This window comes from Humulus lupulus, chromosome 7, assembly GCF_963169125.1.
Source record: "Humulus lupulus chromosome 7, drHumLupu1.1, whole genome shotgun sequence".
Taxonomy (NCBI): Eukaryota; Viridiplantae; Streptophyta; class Magnoliopsida; order Rosales; family Cannabaceae; genus Humulus; species Humulus lupulus.
The window spans coordinates 62,584,454-62,610,728 of NC_084799.1; the positions used below are offsets into that span (position 1 = coordinate 62,584,454).

General features: G+C 37.5%; 1 protein-coding gene across 1 annotated transcript; it reads right to left on the reverse strand.

Annotated features, from left to right (window-relative positions):
• Nucleotides 1-5,990: 5,990 nt before the first annotated feature.
• LOC133792788 (ubiquitin-fold modifier 1) lies at nucleotides 5,991-19,025 on the reverse strand. The gene is made up of 5 exons (XM_062230732.1): nucleotides 18,919-19,025; nucleotides 18,551-18,631; nucleotides 18,372-18,469; nucleotides 11,951-11,983; nucleotides 5,991-6,311 (listed from the first exon to the last, which is right to left on the reverse strand). Exons 2-5 carry the CDS (start codon nucleotides 18,616-18,618, stop codon nucleotides 6,214-6,216), a joined length of 297 nt encoding a protein of 98 aa, XP_062086716.1. The 5' UTR covers nucleotides 18,619-18,631; nucleotides 18,919-19,025; the 3' UTR covers nucleotides 5,991-6,213.
• Nucleotides 19,026-26,275: the final 7,250 nt, after the last annotated feature.

The following is a 26,275-nucleotide window of genomic DNA, read 5'->3' on the forward strand; positions in this document are numbered from 1 at the left end:
AAGAAAAAAAAAAGATGAAAGAAAATAAATTACTCAAATATATAAACTTGAAGTATATGATGAATCAAAAATACCAAACAAAATCATAGTGCATATAGGATCATCTCTAACCTTCCTAAGATGGTTAGCCTATTATACTACACATTCTCACAAAAATTCTAGAGAGAACAGATGAGAAGTGAGACTAAGTTTTGCCACCTAAAAATTACCTATCAAACTAAGAAAATAAGCTTCTATTTATAGAGTCTCAAAAGGGATTAAAATAAATTTAAACTATATTTGGGGTTTACAAAAGAAAACTAAAATATTAATAATAAAATTTGACTTAGAAATCAAAATTGTTATTATTAACATTAGTTTTAGTGTTATCATTACTATTAGAGCTGTAAATGTGTTTGAGCCCACTTTATTATTGCCAAAAAATGTGAAGATGAGGAATTGAACCATCTACCTTCTTTTTAAGGATCAATGGACTCACCATCAATCCAAATATATTTCTTTGCTTAAATTATAGTTTTAGATATTTTTATATACTTTTTAACAATACTTTGCACAAAACTATATCAAAGATAATTATTAGAATTTGAATACCTAATAATAAATACTAAAAATTTTAACTCACAAATCTTAAAATAAATTAATATAATTATAAAAATATAAAATTGAGAAACATAATAGACTTTTATTATCATTTTAATTTATAGATAATTGACAAATAAAAATTTATTATCATTATTAATGTCAAAATATCCAGCTTTTTATCGTGTCGTGCCTTCGGGCTTGTCGTGTCATGCCGTGCTTAGGCCCATGTCGTGCCGTGCCGTGCCAATTTTCAATTCGTGTCGTGCCTGGCCCAAGCCCATATTTTTTCGTGTCGTGTCGTGCTCGTACCTCCTAGGCTCATGCCGATTTCGTACTGTGCTAGAAAGCCCGACCCATATTTACAGCTCTAATTACTATTATGTTGTATATTTTTTTCTTGTAGGTGGCGTGGGGGAAGACAGCAGCTGCTGAAGCTTGGCATGAGCGCATGCAAACCGAGGCGATGGGACGGCAGCAGCTGGCGCGGCTGTCAGGCGTGGGGTGATGTAGGTGTGGGCCGGGTCGGGTGCTGGGCCGAAGGTGGAGCAGGTCACGGGTCACAGGCGGGTCGGAGGGCTGGCAGGCGCATAGGACACCAAGTGGCGCTCGGGGAGAGAGAAAACCAGGCGGGCCTAGGGTCTTTTGGGCCAATTCTGCTGGGCTTTTGGACCTCAAGAATGTCATTTTTTCTCATTTTCTTCTCTTTTACTTCTTTTTTTCTTCTTTCCTTTTATTAATGCCCAAAATACATTTTATTTCCTACAAAATAACATTAAATTAAATCATAATTAAATATTTTCAATATAAAAGTATATCATATAAAATTCATGAAAATATTAATTAAAACTTAATTTATTTTAACATTTAATATTAATAAAATGGCATTTTCAACTACTAATCAATTGGGATTATGAACCACGTCATGAGTGGCTAGTTTTCTTAATTCTTAGGGTTTAAATGGCTCGTTTATTATGATTCTTGATTTCATAATTTAATGAAAATTTAAAATTTAGTCCAATATCTCTCTTGTGTTCTATCTTGTTTAATTATTATTTTTACATGATTTATACATTGTTTTTCTTATATGATTATGTTTAAAGCAATATTTAGATTGTGAGAATTATTACTCGAGAGATTAACATTTAAGCAATCTGGCAGCACATAGAACAACTTAGGTAGTGTAAGATCGAGAGATAAGCATTTATATAGGTAGTTGAAATAAATTTTGGTTGTGAAATTAAGATGTGGAATACTTAGAATTTTTTCTAGAGTAGTTAAAAATTATGTAGATTTTTAGAGCTCTAGGTCTTAAAAAAAATGCAAACAAAACCAAAATACTTTGTACATATGTGTTGGAAATCTACAAATTAGTGTTTTAAGTCAATATTTTCTTGGGTTTGAGTTTTGGATTTGACTTTGAATCATTAGAACATAAAATAATAAAAAAAAAGTTGATTGGTGCTTTAATGGTGAAAGGAGGTGGTGCGTCAATGATGATGACGATGTTAATGCCATGGCAAAAAAAAATGTTAATTGGTGATGTTTGCATATTTATTAATTAGGGTGTAAGAAGATGCATAAAGCATCAAGTTGTCTTTAATCATATTAGGGACTTTCACGTGAGGCACAAGAGTATGTTTGCTCACAAGATTTCTATGTTTTGGCATCCCTAATAATATTTACATTAAAGATTTTATGGGCAAATGATTACTCATATTATTGAAAAAAAATTACTGCAAATAAGAGTAATTAGTTATGCATAAATTGAACACATATCATAAACCCATAAATATGTATTTGAGAACGTGATGGCAACTGTGATGGTAACCAATTACTTATAAATTAAGCACATATTATAAAATTTAGAAATATACACAATTCAGAATACAATGGTAACTAATCCACATATAGAGAAAAAAAATAGATCTGGAAAAAACTGTTAATGAAGAAGAAAATTACAAAGAGAAAAATTGAAGAAGAAAAAGAAGATCAATATGGCAAAATAAGACATTAAAAAAAAGGTTAAATATTGTCGTAGGCATCATCGGAGATGTGGACCAAAGTTGTGGTCGTCCACCATGATGGTGGTTAGAGAAGGAGGTCAGAATTGTGGAAGGCAAAAAGTACATTATTACCAACACACCCTGATTAAGTCGGGGCGAATCCACCTTTTTGCCATTCTTAGAGAAAATCATTAGAGAGAGCTATCTAAATATTGAAATAACAATTTCATAACTTGAGGCAGTGATTTTATGCACCAAAACGGTGTTCAACCTAACATGACATGATTTTTAATGACACAAATAAGTTTTTATTTTGATGCGCAAAGGCATTCCTCTCATGTACTAACTATGGGGTATCAAATAGTGAAATAGTGCTCACACGATCTTTCATAGTTTGCCATGTTGTTCTGTTTTTCTTAAACGTGTGTCCTCAAAACACCCCTAAAGGCGAGTCTAGTTCAAACCTATTTGCACACACCACATGAGCCCATATTCGCCTTGAAATTCCGTGTCTTTGGCAATAGCTTGAGATCCAATGACAACATAATTCTCTACAAGTATTGATGTGACCTCGTGGAGAATACATTTTCGCAATTGAGCCCAAACGAATTGCTACCATCAATATAGAAATCGGACTTTTACAAGAATCATAAATCTAGGAGAATTTAAAAAAAATATGGCTTTTATACCATTAATGTGCAAAAATATGGGAGTTATATTTTTCTTAATATGAGAAATTTATTAAAAAAAAAGTTAAAAGATGGGAAACACAATTAGTAGCTAACTAAAATATAGAAATATCACATTTTTTATTATAGTTATGTTTTCTTTAATTTTGAAGGTAATTTTTTTTTTCATTTTTTTTTTCTTTACTTGTTTTTTCTTCTATTTTTTTCTTTTTTCTTTTTTTTTTCTACCAATTTTTTCCTTCATCTTTTTTTCTTTCCATTTTTTCATTATTCTTCAACTTTTTTTCATTTTTATTCATTTATCTAGTTTTTTCTTTCATTTGTATTCTTTTATTTTTTTTTCATATTTTTTCAGTTTTTTTTTTCATTATATTTTTTCTTCATTTTTGTATTTATTATTTTCCCTTTCCATTTTTTTTTCTTTTTTCACACATATGAGCTTTTTTTTTTCCTTCTTCCATTTTTTTCTACCAATTTTTTCATATTTTTTTTCCTTCTTTCATTCATATTTTTTTCTATTCATTTTTCCATTATTTTTCTTCTTCTTCTGTTCATCCTTATTTATTCATCTATTTTTTTTTCATTCATTATTTCTTTTGTTTTTTTTTTCATTTTTGTACTTATTCTTTTCTCATTCTATTTCTTTTTTTTTTTCATTTTTTTCACACATATATATTAGCATTACATAATTATTCTACTATTTTATTTATTTATTATCTTTTATTATTGTAATTTTTTTATAGTTTTTTCCACTATATGTAAAAAAAAATCAAATCAATTTTTTCAGCATTTTATTTTTTATTGTAACACTTTTAGGAATACCAAAATTGGGAAAGAAAACTAATAAAAATATAAAAACGTGAATGAGTAACTAGTTACCTTCACATTCTTTGTGTGTATATTTCTGAGGGTAACTGGTTACTTTCACATTCTGGTGTGTGTATATTTATGGTTTCTTTATGGTAACTAGTTACTTATGTTACTAAAATCATAGTTACTTCTTCTTCATTTTTTAATGAAGTGTTCTTCCATTTTTTTCCTTCAAATTTGATGTTTCTTTTCATATTTAATATGAGTAACTCATCACCCCTCTTAGGTAGTTGGTTACCCCTCTTATGAAAGAAAGTTATTCATCTCAGGATAACTGGTTACCCCTCCTGGTGCATGTTATTTAACCTAGCTCTAGGATTTTTTTTTAAGATCAATCAAGTAACTGGATACTCTACCCAGGATTTGAAAAAAAAAACGTACAATCTTAAAAAAAAATATGTTTATAATAAATAAATAATAATTTTAAAAACAATTCATATTACAAAAAAATTTTGCAAAGCAACCAAAGAAAAATTTAATATAAAATTAGTAATATAAAAAAACAAATAACCTAAAAAAATAATAATCAAATTACAAACATACCCTTCCAAATTTGATTAAGAGTAAAACTATGGCATAAACCAACTTTTATACAAAAATATGGGAAAATAAACCCATAAAAGTGAAAATTCTTAAAAAAAAGTCATAGATTAAATTTTTTTGAAAAAAAGCCATATTTTTGCACACTCTATTAAAAATCTCATATAAAATATAATTTCCTCTAAATCTAGTGTGATTAAACTAAAACTTAGGGCCCAAAATTTGCAATCAATAAAGTTAGATTCTGCCGCACATTATGAATTGAAATTTTTTTAAAAATATGACTTTTATGCTAAAAATATAGGAATTATACATTTGTTAATTTGTATGAGAAAATTTATTAAATAAAAAAATAAAGTATAAGAAACATAATTATTAAGTAACTAAATATGAAAGCTAAAATTAGAACCAAAATACTTTAGCCAAACAGAGATATTATTGTAAAATTAACATTCTACTCTTCTTTCTCAAACCCCAACCACATAAACTCTTTCTCTCTCCAAACCTAAACACAAACTCATTCTCTCTCCAAAACCCAGCTGCACCATCCCCTTCAGCTCCGGCCGACACAATCCCCTCCAGCGCAATCCCCTCCAGCTCTAGCGACCCCATCCACACAAGCGACCCTCCGTTCGAGAGCCCCAACTCCGCCCGAGCCCGACCATCAGAACCTAGGTGCGATTAGCTGCGTAACTCCAAGCCCATCCCCACAACAACCCACACCTCCCACAACAACCCACACCTAGACGCGAACCACCCTCCTCATCTCCTTTTCTGTCGTCAATCCCGAGATCCAATGCCACCCCTCTACACCCAACCCCAAACCCAACACTCCAAGCCGAGAACCAAGAACCCAAAAGCTCCACCCTAACCTCGTCGCATCCAGGTGAGTCCCAACCTCGACTGTCGGCCATTTTCAAATATGATTTTGACAACAGATTTAACATTCTTAATTAGTTCATTTAAACTAATTTTCATTCCTTCCACTTAAATAATAGCATCACCCTACAACTAACAACTCTACCAATCAAACACAAATAATTTTGGACTTCTTACATTCATTTTATAACGAACTCATAGAAAATGTATCTCTTTCCTCTTCTATTTTCTTCCTCAAGTAATATAGCCTTCTTTTTTCCAATCTTCTCCCTCCTACCAAGCATAAATTAAGGTACTCATTGTTATACACATGCTGATCAACACCCTGCCTTAATATCAAATCTTGTGCAATCAGACTTCCAAGCAATAAAATGAGGGAATCGCTAGATAAAATGGGCACACATTTCGCTACCCACAAGCTAACAAATTACGAACAATGAAATAACTATTTATTATAATAATATTATTATTTTTGAACTTTTTATTCATAAATTCTTCCATCGATGACTAATGAATTTAGCATATAAATATTCAGTGAGCATACAACATAAATTAAACTAAGTTGAAAATCCTCCAAACTTCGTACTCAGGTAGAACTATTTTAAAGATTGACTAAAAGTAAGTAGAGAAAATAGAACGCTTGTTCGTGTTCACTCTGATAAATGTGCAGCCTTAAATGTCCCCGAAGCTCCAACTCTATCACGAGGAATCAGGCGTAGTTCAGAACCATGTTTGAGAAAGACATTCCCTGAGAATTCGATCAAAGTTGTGAGAAATTGAGAATCTCAGCTCATAATGTAACTGGCAAATGCAGCGAAAGGAAAGGGGATGCTTAATGCAAGCAACATGCATTCTTGCCACCATTTGTCTTCTGCCGGCGACCACCTAGGGCCCCCAAACAAGCTTAAAAAATCGGATATTAAAACGCCCCAATTATACCGATTAGGGAACGTGTTGTGCCAGTACAGCACATAGGCATGTCAAAATAGTTACCAAAGACATTTTATTTTTTAAAAAATACATTTTGTTAGATTTAATTGAAGTAAATATTTTTTATTTAGTTTTTGAGATATGTATTAGACAATCTTGGTTAAACTTCTGATCATATTTGTACTATTTTGGTTCAACTTTCGAAAATTGCTTGAGATGAAACATAGGTTGCTATTTTTGAATTTTTTTTTTTATTTTCCGAGTTCATGCGCTCTCAATTGTTACTTATTATAGAACTCCCATTTATAGTACTAAGAGAACTACCACTTATAGTACTAAGAAAATATTTCAACTTGCTGAACTCGTGACAAAAAGAAAAGTCTGTCTCAAATGCACAGTACTAAGTCCATGTACTCGTATTCACAGGTATGTCAAAAAAATTCTCTTGCTTTTAATTTCTCATATAAGTTGTATTCTATTTTATAATACTTTCTTATTCTCATAGCTTTGTAATTCATAGATATGTCAAAAAATTTATCTTGCTTTTAATTTTCATAATAAAAATGTGCTTATTCTTATCCCCATATGCTAGAGTTTCTTATTCCTAGAACTTCGTTATGAATACGTCAAAAAATTTCTCAGGGTTCTTAAAAAAAGTATAATCTTTAATTTTAAAGAATATTCATGGACGCACATGCTCTATATACTAATAGAACTTCTCAAAGAGATTCCAAAGGTTCGCATTGATGAAGTTAGCAGCAGGGATGAAAGGATTTCTATTCTTCGAAAGACCACTGCTGCATGTGAGCGCATTGAGTGGATGGTTAATAGGAAGGGAGCACTCATTTGTTCTATCGAGCAGTATTGGGTGTTGAGGGCAGCATTAGCTATGTTTCACGAGGCCCTCTTCAACCTAACCATGATGCTTCAAGATACCCCGGAGCCTAGCTCATTTAGATACTTCATACATCAATTCTCGAACATGTATGAGTTTCACCAAATGGAGTTGATCCTCCCATCTGATGAGGATGGCAATCTAGTGGAGCGCAAGGAATTGGTGACCAATCCTATGGGGGAGACAGCGCGTCGGGAGGTGCTCTAATCCATACCTGTTGTGGACGATAGGGACAGAGCAAGAGCTAGCGTGCCTGATTACTTCCACATCACCGAGGAGATACTAGACCATGACTCTGGAGATGAGTTGACTATGGAGGATTAGGACGTATTCTTCACAAAATCCCTTAATTTATAGAATAAATGGGATTTTAAAATAATTCCAAACATAGTAAATCTCATTTATTCTATAAAATCCAGGGATTTTGTGAAGAATACGTCCTAATCCTCCACAGCCGACTCATCTCCAGAGTCATAGTCTAGCATCTCCTCAGTGATGTGGAAGTAACCAGGCGTGCTAGCTCTTGCTCTGTCCCTGTCATCCACATCAGGTATGGAATAGAGCACCTCCTGACACGTTGTCTCCCCCATAGGATTGGTCACCGATTCCTCACGCTCAACTAGATCGCCATCCTCATCAGACGTGAGGATCAACTCCATTTGGTGAAACTCATCCATGTCCGAGAATCAATGTATGAGGTATCTAAATCTGCTAGGCTCCGGGGTATATTGAAGCACATCATTCCACATCATGGTTAAGTTGTAGAGGGCATCAGGAAACATAACTAATGCTGCCCTCAACACCCGATACTACTCGATAGACCAAATGAGTGCTCCCCTCCTATTAACCATCTACTCGATGCGCTCACATGCAGCAGTGGTCTTTCAAAGGACGGAAATCCTTTCATCCCCACCGTTAATTTCATCAATGCGAACTTTGGAATCTCATGAATCTCTTTGAGAAGTTTATTTCCCGATGTTTTAAATATTAAAGTATATGAAACTAGTTCTCTTTAAGCACATGACACTGTAAATCGTGAATTTATAATTATTTTTATCTTCATATTATTATGTATATAATATTACTTAAATATTTTTAGGTAAAAATTAATATTGAAAACTTATAAAAGTTAACTTATACATATTTTTAAAAAAAAATATGCATTCAAATTAATTATTGGAAAAGTGTTATAAAATAAGTGTGTATCCTTTATTCAAATTAATTTTATTATACCTTTTAATAAAATTATTTTAAAAATATTTCCCTCTACAGAGGATTCTAAATCTCAATTATTCCCAAATCATGCTGACATTATTCCTTAATCTCAATGTAAGCTAGATGACAAGGTCAAGGAAACTTGTTTTAAACACTTAATAAGTCTATATACACAAGAACGAAACCAAATTATGCAGCCCAAATGTTTAGTAAGTGTCATTGCAGATGTTTTCAATTCGACAACTTTCTCTCTTCAACTAAGCAGTGGAGATTTAATTTATAGTTTAGAAGATGTTGTATATTTGACAAAGTTGTCAATTAATGGAAATCTTGTTATTTGACAAAATTTTAAGTCATTTGACGAGTAAGTTGAAATATGCATAGAAAAATTAGGAAAATCCCCTGAAAGAAAAGATTTCATAGGAGCACAAGTAAAACTCAACTGGCTACGCAAAAGTTTTGAGGTAATTCCTCAAGAAATTGGACATAACGGTAAAGAATTATGTTCAGGGATATCTTTAATTTCTGATATGTTCTCTTATAAACATTGATACATCCGACTCCACTTATAATGCGATGTATCTGCATCAACTTACAGACGTGCTGACAATAAACAGATACTCTTGGGGATCTGTCACTGGCTATTTTCATGAATTCCCTCGGATATATTCAAAAGAAAAGTACTCAAACAGATAGAGGATTTACCTTATCTCTTGTTGTAAGCATATGCATTCTAATTTTAGTCTTCAGGTTGAATCGCTAGGCAATTCATCATCAAATAATCCAGCAAGGGGTGTTGTATTAATAGCAGGGGCTAGGGTTTGGGTTGATAAGGCATCAATAAGGGCAGGGTTACTAAAAAAATGCACAGCAGGTGCGGCACTAAAATCTCCATCATCTGTAAACATAATAGGCATATGACAAGTTTAATTTCATTTTTTCTCTACTCTATTTACAAATGCTGGAGCTGGAATTTCTAGTGCCCCACTCGTGCATTTTTCTAGTGCCCCTGCCTTATTGATGCAATGCCAACCCCAACCCTAGCCCCTGTTATTAATACAACACCCCTACTAAATTATTTGATGATGAATTACCTAGCGATACAACCTTAAGACTAAAATAAGAATGCATATACTTACAACAAAAGATAAGGTAAATCTTCTAGCTATTTGAGTACTTTTCTTTTGAGTATATCCGAGGAAATTCGTCAAAATCTTCCACCTATTTGAGTACTTTTCTTTTAAGTATATCCGAGGGAATTCGTCAAAATAGCCAGCATGGCAGAACCCCAAGAGTATCCATTTATTGTCAGCACGTTCATAAGTAGAGGTAGATACATCACATTATAAGTGAAGTTTGATGTATCAGTGTTTATAAGAGAGCATATCAGAAATAAAAGATATCCTAAATATAAAACCATAATTCTCGACTGTTATGTCCAATTTCTTGAGGAACTACCTCAAAAATTTGGCGGAGCTAGTCGAGTTTTACTCGTGCACATACGAAATCCTTTCTTTCACTGGCTCTTCTTGATTCTACTATGCATATTTCAATTACCTCATCAAATGACCTAAAATCTTTCCCCTAACAGGTTTGCCATCAATTGGCAACCCTGTCAAATATACAACATCTTCTAAATCATAAACTAAATCTCCATTGCCTAGTTGAAAAGAAAAAATTGTCGAATTAAATACATCTGCAATGGCACTTAGACTTACTAAACATAAGGGTTGCTGCTTAACTTAATTTCGTTCTTGTGTACATAGACTCGTTAAGTTTTTTAGGCAAGTTTGCTCAACTATTTCCTTAACCTTGTCATCTAACTTCCATTGGAAAGCTAGATTAGTCCGTTGTGTTGTACCTTTACGCAAATAAATAAAAAAATAAACATGATAAAAAACAACAATAGTATTTGCAGATATATGGATGTCATGTGGTGAAGAAAAAGTACGACCCGAAGGAGAGTGGCAATGAGGAGTCCTGGAGCAAGATTAGTCACATGCCCAAAGTTACATTTATAAGGTAGTGCGCCATGCATACAGTCAGTAAAGCCAGAAAATAAGCTGAGATGGAAACAAATAGAAAATGAAGAGCATACAAAGAGGGAATAATTGTCGGCAAGATTTGGGGTTAGGGAATAATCATAGGTAGGATTTAAGATTTGGGAATAATTGGAATTAGGATTTGAGATTTAGAATTGGAATCGTCGGGCAAAGAGGAAAGAGGGGGAAATATTTTATATATATATTTTAAAAACATTTTATATATATTTTTAAAATAGTTTTATTAAAAGGTATAATAAATTTAATTTGAATAAAGGATACACATTTTTTTAAAAACTTTTCCAATAATTAATTTGAATGCATAATTTTTTTTAAAATATGTATAAATTAATTATTAAAAGTTTTCAATAGTATATATTTTATTTTATATATTAAATTTTACCTAAAATAATATAAAGATAAAAATAGTTATAAATTCACCAATTACATGCGTTAAGCACTTGAAAGAAAACTAGTTTCATATACTTTAATATTCGACTTGCTTTACAATATATATATACTAGTATATATATCACGTTGCGTCCGTGAATATTATTTAAAATTAAATATTATAATTTTTAAAGAAATTAAAAGCAAGAGAAACCTGTGAATACAAAGCTTTGGGAATAAAAAACTCTAACAGATGGGAATAAGAAGGTGCACATTTTTATTATGAAGGAAAAAATGGTAAACAATTTTGACTCAGAAGCACTTTACCAAATACAATACAACCTATATCAGACATTAAAAGGAAGAGGAAATTTTTGGCATACCTTTGAATACAAAGCTCTGAGAATAAGAAATGCAACCTATATCATACATTAAAAGCAAGAGGAAATTTTTGACATACCTGTGAATACAAAGCTCTGAGAATAAGAAGTATTACCAAATATGATACAACCTATATCAGAAATTAAAAACAAGAGAATTTTTTTTTTTTTGACATAATTGTGAATACGAGTACCTAGACTTAGTACTGTACATTTGGGACGGACTTTTCTTTTTGTCATGAGTTCAGCAAGTTGAAAAAATAAAACAAACTATATACAAGTTTGTAAATGGGAGTTCTATAATAAGTAACAATTGAGAGCACATGAACTCCGAAAATAAAATAAAAAATTCAAAACTCCTCAAAAATAGCAACCCATGTTTCATCTCAAACAATTTTCCGAAGTTGAACCAAAATAGTCTAAAACAATATGTCCAGAAGTGAACCAAGATTGTCTAAATACTTCGGCAGAATATGATATTATGAGTTATAAAATGGCTGTAAGAGTAATAAGGGAACACTAAGCAATGTAATACCTGCACTTTGCTGAGGATTGATTCCAACTCCATCTGCATGCATTATAGGTAATCATTTGAGAAACAACCAACTTAACAAGATAAGATAAAGAATATTATTTCTGCTGAGTGAAATAGTTCGAAGCACTGAGATGAAAGTTTAAATATTATTGCACAATTTATACAGCAACTTTTATGGGAGGCTACATGTTTTATATATATACTTATGTACAGGTTGTAACTAAATATGCAAACTTGTTCCAGGAAATAAAGCCTAAACAGGCCAAAATCCTTGTTGCTTAGCCTTACTGTTCTTCTTTTTTATTATAAGTAGTTAGCAATTTGATAAATTAACCCAGAAGGTGTTTAAACCCCAGACTTTTTAAACAAGACAAACACACCCAACCACTTAAGCTAGACTCAAGTGGTGTCTCACTATACATATCTTACGAGGACTAAAGTTTCTTTCTTGAAATTTCTTGAGTGATGTGAAAGCATGATGAAAACATATTATTATATCAACATAGTGATAGGCCACCATTGACCTATGTGTATGCTCGGAGGGGAGGGAAAAGTGAGAGGACCACTGCCAAGTCAGCAGAAATTAGTGCAGCTTAGAATCAGTGCAAGAAAGTGGTTATGTGAGTAAGTTTAGCCCAAGGGTAGACCTAGGGACACTTGTGTATACCTGAGCAGTAATAGAATAAGTATTGAGTAAGGGCCATTTATGTAACTGTGGAATGTTTGAGTAAGTTGTATTGGAGAGACACGGGCTCTCGAATTTCCTGTTAGTTCAATGAAAAGCTGCTATTACCACTATTTCTACTCTATTTCTCTGTTTCTGTCACTCTAATTGGCAGGTTCTCCCTATCAATTGGTATCAAAGACACGATCCTTCATGGCAAAGAAGTTTGAGGCGGTAGTGGAGGTTTTGGAAGGCAAGTTTTCGGAATTCCGACTGGAGATCCAAATGGAAATGGCTACAATGAAGGCAGATATAGGATCTCTGAAGGAGGGTATGGCACGAATACTTGCTATGGAGAAGGCTTTGCAGCTAATCGCGGCTCAGATGAGTCAACCAACCCACAAGGACATGGGCGACTCTTCGACCATTAGCGTCAATCAGGCTCAGCGAGCAATCGACGGCGACACAGTGACAGGAGGACGACCATTGGGCTTTCAGGAGGGCCGATCGTCTCACAGTTCCCCTCTGGCAGTCCGACCAGTTGTTCTCAAATCCTTGTTTTGGCAAGGACTACCGTCCAGCACGACTGGAACTGCCCCTATTTTCCGACGAGAATCCGGAGGGGTAGACATACAGAGCAGAGCAATAGTTCCTACACTAAAAGATGACAGAGGCTCACATGCTTGAGACAACCATTATCAGTTTGGAAGGGGACGCGCTAACATGGTTTCAGTGGGAAAACCAACGAAGACCAATTACATCATGGGCAACCATAAAAACTCTACTCCTAGGCCGGTTCCGAGCTCAGCCAATCGGTTCCATGACGGAGGAATTTTTGTCAGTGAAGCAAAAGAATCAACAGCGAAGGAAAACCAACTGAAATGGGAGGCGTTGGCTTCTCGGGTACCCGATACCCCAGAACACATCTTAGAAGGCAACTTTGTTAAGGGCTTGAAAAAAGAAATTAGGAGTGCAATTCCTATTTCGAAGCCCACGGGCTTGGCCCAAGTAATGGATCTGGCCTAGTGGATTGAGGAGGGCCACCAGATGTTAGGTGGATCAAACCCAACTGCTCAGCCATCTACAGCCCGCACCACTGTAAGTCCGATTACGCCATATCGTTCTTCCATCTCGGCCTGGACTCCCAAACCACCATCAACCTTTAGTTCGAACTCTTCTGTAGCATCAGCTTTGACACCGGCACCGAATGCTACCACAGCCACCATGAAGAGCTCACAAGTACGGCGCATCACGGAGGCGGAGTATCAGGACAAAAAAGCAAGGGGCGTTTGTTTTAAGTGTGAGAAGAAATGGCACGGGGGGCACGAGTGTGAGCAAAAAGCTTTGCAAATGATGTTAGTGATGGATGAGGAAGAGGGCAGTCCACCCATGGAATCACCACCTCTAACCCCAAAACCTTTGGAAGATATGACGACTGATGAAACATTGGCAACTTTATCACTGAATTCCTTAGTAGGAATCACTTCAGCCAACACGATAAAATTGGCAGGACATATTGGGCAGCACTCAGTGACAGTGCCCATCGACAGTGGGGTGACGCATAATTTCATTTCAGGAGATGTGGTCAAGGCAGCTAGCATTCCCATCACAGCCACATCTTTCTATGGTGTGTTGTTGGGTACTAGAGGTAAAGTTCGCACTGATGGGATTTGTAGTTCAGTGGAGCTTGACTTGGGAACTCTTAAGGCCGTCACTGATTTCCTTCCGTTGGAGTTGGGAGGCGCGGATGTGATTTTGGGAATCAAATGGCTAGAAACTTTGGGCAATATACAAGTTAATTGGCAGACGATAGTGATGAAGTATGAAGTTGGTGGTTCTTGGATCACTTTGCAAGGGGACCCCAGCCTTTGTAAATCTCAAATCTCTCTCAAAGCCATGATTCACACGGTGCAGCAAGAGGGCGAAGGATTTTGGGTGGAATTTGGGTCTTTTGTTGTGGAAGAGGAACCCAAAAGGTGCTCTCCACCACCACCAGTTACCAGTATTTTGGAACGATATGGAGCTGTTTTTGACATGCTGCAGGGGTTACCGCCTTTAAGGGCAAGAGAGCATACCATATGCTTGAAGGAGGGGATGGGACCAATTAGTGTTCGCCCATATCGTTATGCACAAGCTCAGAAGGATGAGATAGAGAGATTGATGGCTGAAATGTTGAAGGCCGGTATCGTCCAACCAAGCACAAGCCCTTTCTCTAGCACGGTACTCTGGGTGAAGAAAAAGGATGGGAGTTGGCAATTTTGTGTGGATTATAGAGCTTTGAATTGCGCTACGGTGGCTGATAAATTTCCTATTCCAGTCATCGATGAGCTGTTATACATGGGGCGAAAGTGCTCTCTAAGTTGGACCTTAATTCAGGATACCATTAAATTCGGATTGCTGCCAAAGATGTGGAAAAGACAACTTTCTGAACACACGAAGGACACTATGAATTTTTAGTTATGTCGTTTGGTCTTACAAACGCCCCCACCACCTTTCAAGCACTAATGAATAAGGTATTCCGTGATTTCTTGCGAAAGTTTGTCTTAGTTTTCTTTGATGACATTTTGGTGTATAGTGCTACTTTGGAGGATCATGAGCGACATTTAGAGATGGTCCTTAACCGATTATGTCAACACCAACTTTATGCAAATCGCAAGAAATGTTTGTTTGCTCAAAGTCAGTTAGAGTACTTGGGCCACATGATTTCAGCAGAGGGTGTTTCCGCCGACCCAAGTAAGCTCACTGCCATGGTTGAATGGCCTATTCCTAAGACACTGCGAGACTTGCAGGGATTTTTGGGTCTCACTGGCTATTATCACAAGTTTGTGAAGGGCTATGGACAGACTGCTTGGCCCTTAACTGATCAGTTGAAGAAAGATGCTTTTGAATGGTCAGAAGAAGCACAGGTCGCTTTTGTTCGTTTGAAGGAAGCAATGTGTTCAGTACTTGTTCTAGCATTACCTAACTTCTTTATTCCATTTGTTTTGGAAGCAGATGCGTCGGGCAACGGGTTAGGGGCTGTGTTGATGTAAAATCAACGACCCATTGCCTCCTATAGTCAAGTCCTATCCTCTAGAGCTCGCACCAAGTAAGTTTATGAGCAAGAGTTGATGGCTATTGTGCTCGCGGTACAGAAATGGCGCCATTATTTGTTGGGTCGCAATATTTTAGTCTATACAGACCAACGAAGTCTCAAATACTTGCTGAAACAAAGATTGGTGGCCCCCAAACACTAAAAATGGCTAACTAAATTGTTGGGATACAACTTTGATAATGTTTATAGACCTGGCCTTGAGAACAAGGCAGTAAATGCACCTTCTAGAGTGTCTCAGGAGGTATCTTTGACAGCCATTTCAGCACCGACCCTTATTTCTGTCCCAGACTAACAGGCACACGTGCAGGCAGATCCAGCATTGGCGAAAATCATCCACGAACTTAAACAAGGCCGGGATACAGGGGGTTACTCATTGGTTCAAGGGTGTTTGAAGTTTCGTGGCCGATTGGTTATTCCATCTTCTTCACCGTTCATACCACTACTACTTCAGGAGTATCATAGCAGCAATATGGGAGGCCATTCGGGGGTGCTTAAGACATTCCAACAATTGGCAAAAGATTTGGATTAGGCTGGTATGAGACACGATGTCCAAAAATGTCTCAGAGTGTGTTGTTTGTCAACAGCATAAGTACTTAGCACAACCGGCGGGATTGCTTCAGCTACTGCCCATTCTGGATCAGATTTGGGAAGACATTTCGATGGACTTCATTGAAGGATTACCGCTGTCAAATGAATTTGACACAATCTTTGTGGCAGTTGACCGATTGAGCAAGTATAGCCACTTCATCTCACTTTGCCATCCATTTTCAGTGACTACTATTGCCATAGTGTTTGTTAGAGAGGTTGCAAGGTTGCATGGTATCCCAAGATCCATTGTGTCCGATAGAGACAAGGTCTTTATGAGCATATTTTGGAAGGAGTTATTCCGTTTACAAGGAACCCATCTCAAACATAGTACCGCTTACCATCCGCAATCCGATGGACAAACGGAGGTCGCTAATAGATGCCTTGAGACTTACTTGCGGTGCTTTGAGTACAAAACCCAAACAGTGGGCAATGTGGCTCCCTTGGGCAGAATTCTGGTTCAACACTTCATATCACACAGTGGCTGGGATGACACCTTTCTTGGCAGTATACGGCAGGGACCCTCCCCCATTGGTTAAATTTGTGCTTGGGACTACCAAAGTTTCCGCAGTGGAAGATAACCTGCGAGCTCGAGATGAAGTGTTGGAGTTACTCAAGTTGAACCTTTAGCAAGCACAACAAAATATTAAGATACAAGCTGATCAAGCGTCAAGATGTCCAATTTGCTGTGGGCGACTTGGTGTATGTGGAGTTGCGCCCTTATAGACAAAGATCAGTGGCAAAACGTCGCAATGAGAAGTTGGCCCCTCGTTTCTTTGGACCATTTCCTGTACTCGCACAAGTTGGAACAGCTGCCTATTGTCTCCAATTGCCCCCAGATTCCACCATTCATCCAGTGTTCCACGTTTCCTTGCTTCGGGCTGCCTTGGGATCACAGCAGCAAGCCTCGAATGGCTCCTCACACCTAAGAAGGTATTGGATGTGCGTCCGAGCACTCACAAGACTCCTCCGCAAGCCTTGATCAAGTGGGTTAATCTTCCAGAATTTGGGGCCACTGGGGAAGATTTTCCAGTACTCCAGCAACACAATTCCCTGACCTCCACCTTGAGGACAAGGTGAGTCTTTGGGCAGGAGGTATTGATAGGCCACCATTGACCTATGTGTATGCTCGGAGGGGAGGGAAAAGTGAGAGGACCACTGCCAAGTCAGCAGAGATTAGTGCAGCTGAGAATTAGTGCAAGAAAGTGGTTATGTGAGTAAGTTTAGCCTAAGTGAAGACCTAGGGATACTTGTGTATACATGAGCAGTAATAGAATAAGTATTGAGTAAGGGCCATTTATGTAACTGTGGAATGTTCGATTAAGTTGTATTGGAGAGACAGGCTCTCGAATTTCCTCTTAGTTCAATGAAAAGCTGCTATTGCCACTATTTCTACTCTATTTCTCTGTTTCTGTCACTCTAATTGGCATGTCCTCCCTATCACATAGCTTTCGCTGTTAGTAACTAGTTTCTTAAATATGAATATAATTTCTTGTCGATTACAACATGTAAGTGTAACTATCGTTCAAGCTGTAACTAGGACTGAGCAGAAATCCGTCACTAAAACAATTATTTATACCTCGTTAAACTCCTATCTTAGCCTATACAACTATCTCTATACAAACTGAACCGATACTAGGAAAACATCCCAATAGAGTTAACTACATACAACATGGTTTAAGCCAGCCATTTATTACCTTTTGGTTTTTTGTGTGAATAAACAAAAGAACAGAGACAAACGACTCCCTTTTTAACTATTAAAAAAACCACCTGAAAACTAGATAAATTTAACAATAAAAAAGATATGTATACAAATAGAGCATCCCCAAACATGGTCATTCAATATAATCACCTGCAGCCTTTCATATATAAACATACTACTGATTACATTTCCCCACAACACGGACGGCAGTTCAAATCTAAGGACAAGGAAACATAATTAAATTGAAAATTGGAAAAGGGTTGGCCAAAATGCAATACCCCAAATCAAATTGTGTATCCAAATACACACCAAATTGCATAAAAATAAGAGTGATTAGACCTGAATTCTTTAAGACAAAGGAGAGAATAGAGTTTACCATTGGTGATAATAGCACTGGTTTGGGGGGGCACCTTGAATTCTTCGGCGGCAAATTTAAGAACGGCGGTGAAAGGGGCTGCTTCCGGAACGCTAAAACTGAAAAAGCAAAACGGTTGAAACCCAAAAGAAGGAAAAATCATTCAAAGAAAAGAGGAAAATGAGAATGAAATTACTAACACTTTGAAGGGGAGCTTAGGATCGGAGGTAAGAGTGACTTTAAAGGACACCTTTCCGCCACCAGCCATTCTTCTTTATTTTCTACACCAAAAAATTACAAGATAAAATTTGAAAACTTAAACACAAGAACAAATAAAGCATTCATATTTAAGAGAAACTAACACAAAAAGGTGTAAATTTCAAAATCCAATCAGTAAGTTCAACAAAATCCAACCAAACATATCAGATAACAATCTCTATAATCAATCAATAATCTTCTACAATAACAAGAAATACATTTATTCCGAAAAATTAATCTTTTTGAATATAATAATCTCAGAAACAATCAAATTAAACCGAAAAAAGAAAAGAAAAGTTAATTCAATTACGGAGTGTGTTGGTGGCTATGGAGAAAGCAAAGTAAATTGAGTTCAGAATTGCAAAGAGAGGAAAGAACAGAGGATCCGATAGGGATCTGGTAAACCCTCTCTTATACGTAACAAAAAAATATTTGAGAATTATTTAAAAGTATTATTATATATTCTATTATTCTTTTTTTATATATAATTATTCTAAGGAAATTCTACACTATACAATATTTTTTTTTTAAGGTACACCCTCTTTTATTTTCGTTATCTAGATAATTTTTAGCGTAATTTTTTTTATGATCATATATATTATAGTTATTTAGAGCATCTGTAAATTTTTTATTAAATTTCAAATAATTTATAGTGTTAAAAACATGATTCAAATAGTTTGTTGCAAGCATGATTGTTTTATTTTATGTGCATGAAAATATTATGTTTAAACTTTGTTGTCCACAATGTAAATTATTCATATTTTTTAAAAACTTTACAGGATGTTTTAAATAACTAAAATGTACACAATCATTAAAAAAATTACACAAAAAATCATCCAAATAATAAGAGAATATCGAAGAAGCGATCATTATTCTATTATTCTTTTATTGATGATATATCACGAATTGAAATTATTTCTTCTTTTTTAAATTATCTTTTAGGTTTTTATAATAAAAGTTGCATTTCCATTTTAATAAAAATAGAGTAAAAATAAATTATTAAACGCAATTTCTCGTAAATTTTAATTAAGAAGTTTACATAAATATGAGGAAAACAAACATAGGTAGCATTTGGTTGCAAAACAAAATTTGAATGGTAATGGTAATAGGAATGGAATAAGATTTTCATTACTTTGTTTGATAGATACTTTGGAATCAATGACTAAATGAGGATTATTGTGTTTGGTATATTATGGAATTGAATGTAATTAATATTATTTTTACCAAATTGCCATTACTTTCATAAAATGTTTATTTTTTTAAATTAAATTATCCTTGTATATTAACTTTTTTTATATACAAAATTATATATTTTTTAAAATTAAATTATCATTATCCTTCTATATTAACTTTTTTTTATATACAAAATTATATATTTTTTCTAAAATCAAATTAACACTATATTACTATATAAATAAATAATTAATATATTACATATCAAGACTTTGTACACAAATATATAATAAGATACATTAATACTTATAAAAATGTACTAAATTAAATGCAATTTTTTTTATAAAACATAAAATGTGATCTAATTATTATTATTATTATCATGTGTTATCCCAAAAGTTTGAAAAGAATGACGTGGCAGTAAAATTGACACATGGCATGAGTTAGTGGGGTGATCTGGCTTAATAATGGCCCAATACATCAGTTAAGGAATGAGACAGATAGTCAAGCCAAATACGCCCGATCGAAGAGAATATTTGGACTGGGGGTTGCTTGGCTCAGACCTCAGTTTAAAGACCCTTGTAATTAAATTGGAGCCAAGTCCAAGAAGTTGAAGGGGAGGTTTGAATTTTGGTTCAGTATAAAAGCAATAGGTCCGATCGGACCTAAGCTTAGGGGACCTCTTGTTAAGCTTGGCTCGAATGAGTTCAAAGAGAATGACCAAGGCTCAAGTTTTACTCAAGGGGAAAGCCACATAATGGCCGATCGGGTATGATGTGGAAGAGGTACACTTGGGCTTGAATGAGGTGAGGAGGAAAAGTATACCTCGGACCACTTTGGTCCGAGGAGAAGGAAGTTGTGTCCGATCGGACATGATGCTTGTGGGTACCTTGGACCATTTTGGTCCAAGGAGATGACTATGCCCGATCGAGCTTTGGTTGAAAAGGAGAGGACAATGTCCGATCGAACATGCTCATAGGAGGTACCTTGGGTCGTTTGGGTCCAAGGTGGTGATACGTAAAAGAAGAGTCCAAGGTCCGATCGGACCTTGGTTGAACAAAGGAAGGCTCGGACCATGTTGGTCCGAGGAGAAGAAAGATGTGTCCGATCGGACATGATGCTTATGGAGTACCTTGGACCATTTTGGTCCAAGGAGATGTAAATGGTGGCTCGGACCACCTTGGTCCGAGGAGAAAGGTCCAAGGTCCGATCGGACCTTGGTTGAACGAAGGAGGCTCGGACCATTTAGGTCCGAGGAGAGGGGCATTGTGCCCGATCGAACAAGACGCCTGAGGGAGTGCCTTGAACCATCTTGCTCCAAGGAGATGGCAAGAAAGATGGCTCGGACCACCTTGTCCGAGGAGGAGAGTGCAAGGTCCGATCGGACCTTGACTGAAGGAGTCAAATAGAGTGGTTTGAACCACCTTAAGCCAAAGAAGACAACCATTGTGCCCGAGGTAAGAAGCAAAGTAAGTACCCTCGGACGACCTTAGTCCGAGGAGAGCCAAATGTACCTGACCTTTGGTCCGAGGAGAGCCATGCACATACCACCTTTGACCTACGTAAAGCTTGAAGAGTAGTCAACATGCATGAGAGACTACGTCAAACTGCCCGAAACTACTTCAGTGAGAATTGGTCCAAGCATCCGGGAATCTCTCAATCCTCACTCGAATTTAGGGATCAGTTGTATTTTAAACATTTATTTTGTAATATAAATATTAGGTAAATAATGAAATATCCCTATCGAACGGAGATATCAGTTGAGAATCCCAGGTCTATAAATAGAGAGTTGGGAGGATCGTCAGAGGACTTTTGGAAAATTGAGAGTTAATCTGTGTTCTAGAGAGAGAAAGTGGGTTGTTCTTGAGAGAAACCCTTTTTTGTATTCTGGAATATTTGCACTGAAGAAACTCAGTTGACTCTGGTTCATCTGATCTTGAGTGTGAATACAGTAATAAAATCTCTAAGTGGATTAGGCTATTACCGATCATCGGGGCTGAACCACTATAAAATCTTGTGTTATTTACTTTCATTGATAAAAACTGTCTGTTGTCGTTCATTATTCTCTTGAAGGCTTGTCGTAGTTGACGTTCTTACATCGTTGGCTAAAATCACAGTCAACATTTTGGTGCTTTCATTGAGAGCCTGAAGAGAAGACAGACAGTCCCTGAAGCATTATGGCGCCCAAGAACACCACCGCGGCCTCCAATTGGGTAAGCACCTCCAGGGAGCATGCTAGATCGGAAGGTCCCAGCGTTCAAGATCGTGAGAATGAGCCTAGAGTTGTGCTCGAGGATGCAGTTCCAGAAGTAGAGGAGCTCCAGGAGACTATGAGCGCATTCCAGGAGGAGCTAGCTCAGTTCAATGCTAGGCAGGAGGCCTTTGCTGAGGAAATGGCCAAGCAGAGGCGAGAGATGGACGCTAGGAGCGAAGAGATCCGTCGGCAGCAGGAGGAGGCCGACAGGCGACATCGCGAAGCTGCGCTCGCTCTGGAGGCAGCTACGCAATTGACCCGAGCCAATGCTCAAGCTGCGCCTAGGGTGATACCCACCCCAGAAGCAAGGACCACAGAGGCTGGTCATAAGAAAGCTGATAGACCAGGTAGGGGTGGTGGTAACCCACCTGGTCATGAGGAGGAGGGAGTACGATCACGCACTGCCTCTACCCAAAGGGGGAATTCTAAGACCCCCTCAAGGAGCCACAGATCAGAGACTTCCAGGTCAGGAAGTCATAAGTCTGGCAGTAAGAAAACGCCTTCTGAGCAGGGGCACAACAAAACTCCTCGTGGCAAGGAGACTTCCCACTTCAAAGATGGACATGGGCGTGATGAAGGTGACAGTTACCATACCAACCAGTCGAAGGAGAGGAATAATAACCGACGAGGAGGAGATGATCAACCAGCTCAAACGGGGAAGCCACCACGGCATCCCAACCAGCGTAATGGCAAGGAGCACGCTCCACCTAGCAGGCCCTCCGAAAAGACTCGGAGTACGGTGTTCGACCGGTTGGGAAAGAACACTGCTCAGAAGGACCTAAGGGATGTCATTGATGACAGAAGGAGGACCGCTCCGGTCGAAGGGCAGGAGCCAATCCGTCCTACCAGTCGAGTAGAAATACTCGACGTGGATACGCCGGATAGGAGTGCCCGACCAAGCGGTCCCGAAGGTGCATCCTTAGCAGTGGCCCCAGCCATCCAAGCCCAGCTTGATGCTTTGACGGCGGCAGTACAAAGTCTATCAAAACAACCAGTTATTGATCCGGTAGACCACAGAAGTGGTAGTCCTTTTTGTGCTAAAATAAGAGCGGCCCAACCACCAAGGAAATACAAAGCTCCGGTATTGCCAGTTTATACAGAAAAGGCAGATCCGGTAAGACATGTTGGAAAGTTCGAAGATCAGATGGAGCTGCTTGGGGTGAGTGATGACTACCGCTGCAGAGTCTTCCCCACCACCTTGTCAGACACTGCCCAGGAGTGGTACTGGAAGTTCAAACCCGACTCAATCACCTCTTGGGAGAGCTTTAGGAAGGAGTTCTGCAGGCAGTTCAGTACTGCCCGAACCCCTCCTGTTTATGCCAACCACTTGGTGGATATTAGGCAGGGTAAGGATGAGTCTCTCAAGAACTACATTCAAAGGTTTATGAGAGAGGCCAATCAGGCTACCGCGGTTGGAGATGAAGGGAAGATGGTTGTAATCTCCTCGGGTATTATTTATCGAAGTCCTTTGTGGGATAGCATTCACCGCCATCCGATATCAACTTTACAACAGTTTTTGGACCATGCAGATAAGTACATGAAGTTGGATGATGCCATTGAGAAAGGAGAGAACGGGTTGAACAACCCAAGTGGATCAGAGGATACTCCAAAGGATAGCGAAAATGATCAAGGCGGTAGTAAGAAACGTGGGAATAACGGGTCTAACCGCCGCAGTGAGAAAAAAGCTAAGTCTGGGTCGAATGACAAACCTACGAAGTATGAACCTCGATTCACCAACTACACTACTCTTTCGGCAACCCGAGCGGAGATCTATCTAGCCAGCCATCAGGAGGTCCCTTACCGAAGACCCCCTCCAATCAAGAAGGAAATGAGTAAGAGGGATAAGAACAAGTTCTGTCGTTTCCATGGAGACTATGGTCACGACACGAATGAGTGTAATCACCTTAAAGATGAGATAGAGTTTCTCCTCCGTTCGGGGAAACTAAAAAAGTATAAGGCAGAGAAGACCCAGGGAGAGGGGAGCAGCAATAATCCTGGTTTCAAGCGGCAATGGTCCCCACCTTTGCAACCTGAACCTGTGGACTTCACATTAGATACAATATGTGGAGGACCACATCTTGTTGGTGATAGCAACAAGGCGAGGGAGAGATATGCTCGCACCCTTCGTCATGAGTTGGAGGCAGCGTCCACATCCGAGGTTATGACGGTGGAGGAAAGACCATCAAAGAACCCAAGGTATGAAAGTGAGTCCCTCACTTTCACTGAGGAGGATGCTAAACACGTGAGGTATCCTCACAATGACCCTCTTATAGTGACAGTTCAAATAGCTAACATGAAGGTGAAAAGATGTCTGGTTGATACGGGAAGCTCAGTAAACATTATTTATAAGTCCTCTTTCGAAAAAATGAAGCTATCCATCAATGACTTGAAGCCATGTTCTCACGTCATTTATGGGTTTACTGGAGAGGGACTGCACCAGCTGGGACAATAAAGTTACCAGTCACCATGAGGGAAGCCCACAAACATGAAACCGTGATGACTGAGTTTTTGATTGTTGACTGCTCGTCTGCCTACAATGTGGTTATTGGTCGACCACTACTCACCAACTTGCATGCGGTAGTTTCAATTTGGCACCTCTCTATGAAGTTCCCGACCAGCGCTGGCATAGGCTGCGTCCAAGGAGACCAAAGGGAAGCTAGGGAGTGTTATAATGCCTCCATAGCTAAGGCAAAGAAAGGTGCCAAGGAGAACAACATGATTGTATGCGTTGAAAGAGAGGAGGTGGACGAGATGGATGTAGACCATAATCTTGTAGCAGTGAACGATGGAGAAATGCTGGAGGAGTGTGGCCAGGAGAGCACTCCTAATTTGAAAGAGCAGAAGACCCCTCAGGTGATGAAGTCACCAAATAGGGCGTTGCCCAAAGCGAGGGGAGAGATATTGATCCTCGATTTGGGGATTATGAGAGTGATGTGGGACCGTCCGAGGAGTTAGAGGAGGTCCCTATAGATGAGAATGACCCAACAAGAGGGGTCAAAATTGGAAAGAAGTTGAAAGCTGAAGTAAGAGTACAGCTGATAGAGTTCTTGCGAAGGAATCAAGATGTCTTCGCCTGGTCTCACGAGGATATGGTGGGTATCTCACCAACTGTGATTAGCCACGTGCTCAACGTGGATGAAAGATATCCAGCGGTACAGCAGAAGAGGAGGTTGCTTGATAAGGATCGAGCAAAGGCTCTTAAGGAGGAGGTAGAGCGATTGAAGGAGAACGGGTTTATTAGAGAGGCATACTACCCAGCTTGGGTTTCAAACCCAGTCTTGGTGCCTAAACCCAATGGAAAGTGGAGGACTTGTGTAGATTTTACTGATCTAAACAAAGCATGCCCGAAGGACTGTTTTCCCTTACCGAGAATAGACTAGTTGGTGGATGCAACCTCTGGTCACGAGACCTTTGTAGGAAAAACTCATTGCAGGATCTTTATTTATTTTCATGCAATTTACATATTATCAAACAAACATGCAAATTCCTAGAACATGCTCCTATGAAATTGATACAAATACAAAGTAAAGTAAAAACTTACATTACGCAGCGGAACTGGAACAACTCCATCATTCAATCTCTTTAACCCTTGATTCCTTTCTGTAGCAGAGTATTATCAAGAGATTGAACAAGATCAGCAACACAGTCTTCCTCACCAAGCCTTTGATCAACCTAGAACTAGTGTGGGCTGGTTCTCAACACATGAGATAGAGATCTTGCAGAGAAGAAGAAGAGAGAGTGGCTAAGAAAGGATTAGAGTGTCTAGGTTTTCACTTACCCAAATCAACTGAGACTGACTTCCTCCTGAAAACCCTAGATATCATATTCCTTATATAGGCAACTTAATGAGATTTATTTAAATTTAAATTAATTAAAAATAATAAACAAAAATAAAAGCATTGGGCTGCCATAAATGGACTTGGGCCCAATCTCTTTGTTTTGAATTTAAATCCCAACTGGGCCTAAATTCAAAACCTTTTATTTATTTATTTTTAATTAATTAATTAAATCCTTATTCAAATTAACTAATTATAATTTGAAACTTGATTTAATATTATTTATTTATATTGATACCAATTTATCAATATTAATAAATTTACCCAAAAATTCTCTTTTATTTTCTAAATCTCATATCTCTGTAAATTTTCCAAAATTGACCTAGTCAACTTTTAAAAATCCTAATTGATAATTAAATCAATTAATTGAGACATTCTAGATGATTTACTCAAAGGTGATGCGG

Excerpts from the sequence above, each read along its gene's own strand:
- LOC133792788 (XM_062230732.1), bottom strand. The coding sequence starts at position 18,618 with ATGGCTGGTGGCGGAAAGGTGTCCTTTAAAGTCACTCTTACCTCCGAT. Across the intron at positions 18,470-18,550 it reads CCTAAGCTCCCCTTCAAAGT|TTTTAGCGTTCCGGAAGCAG; the intron begins GTTAGTAATTTC and ends TTGCTTTTTCAG. Across the intron at positions 11,984-18,371 it reads CAGTGCTATTATCACCAATG|ATGGAGTTGGAATCAATCCT; the intron begins GTAAACTCTATT and ends TAATGCATGCAG.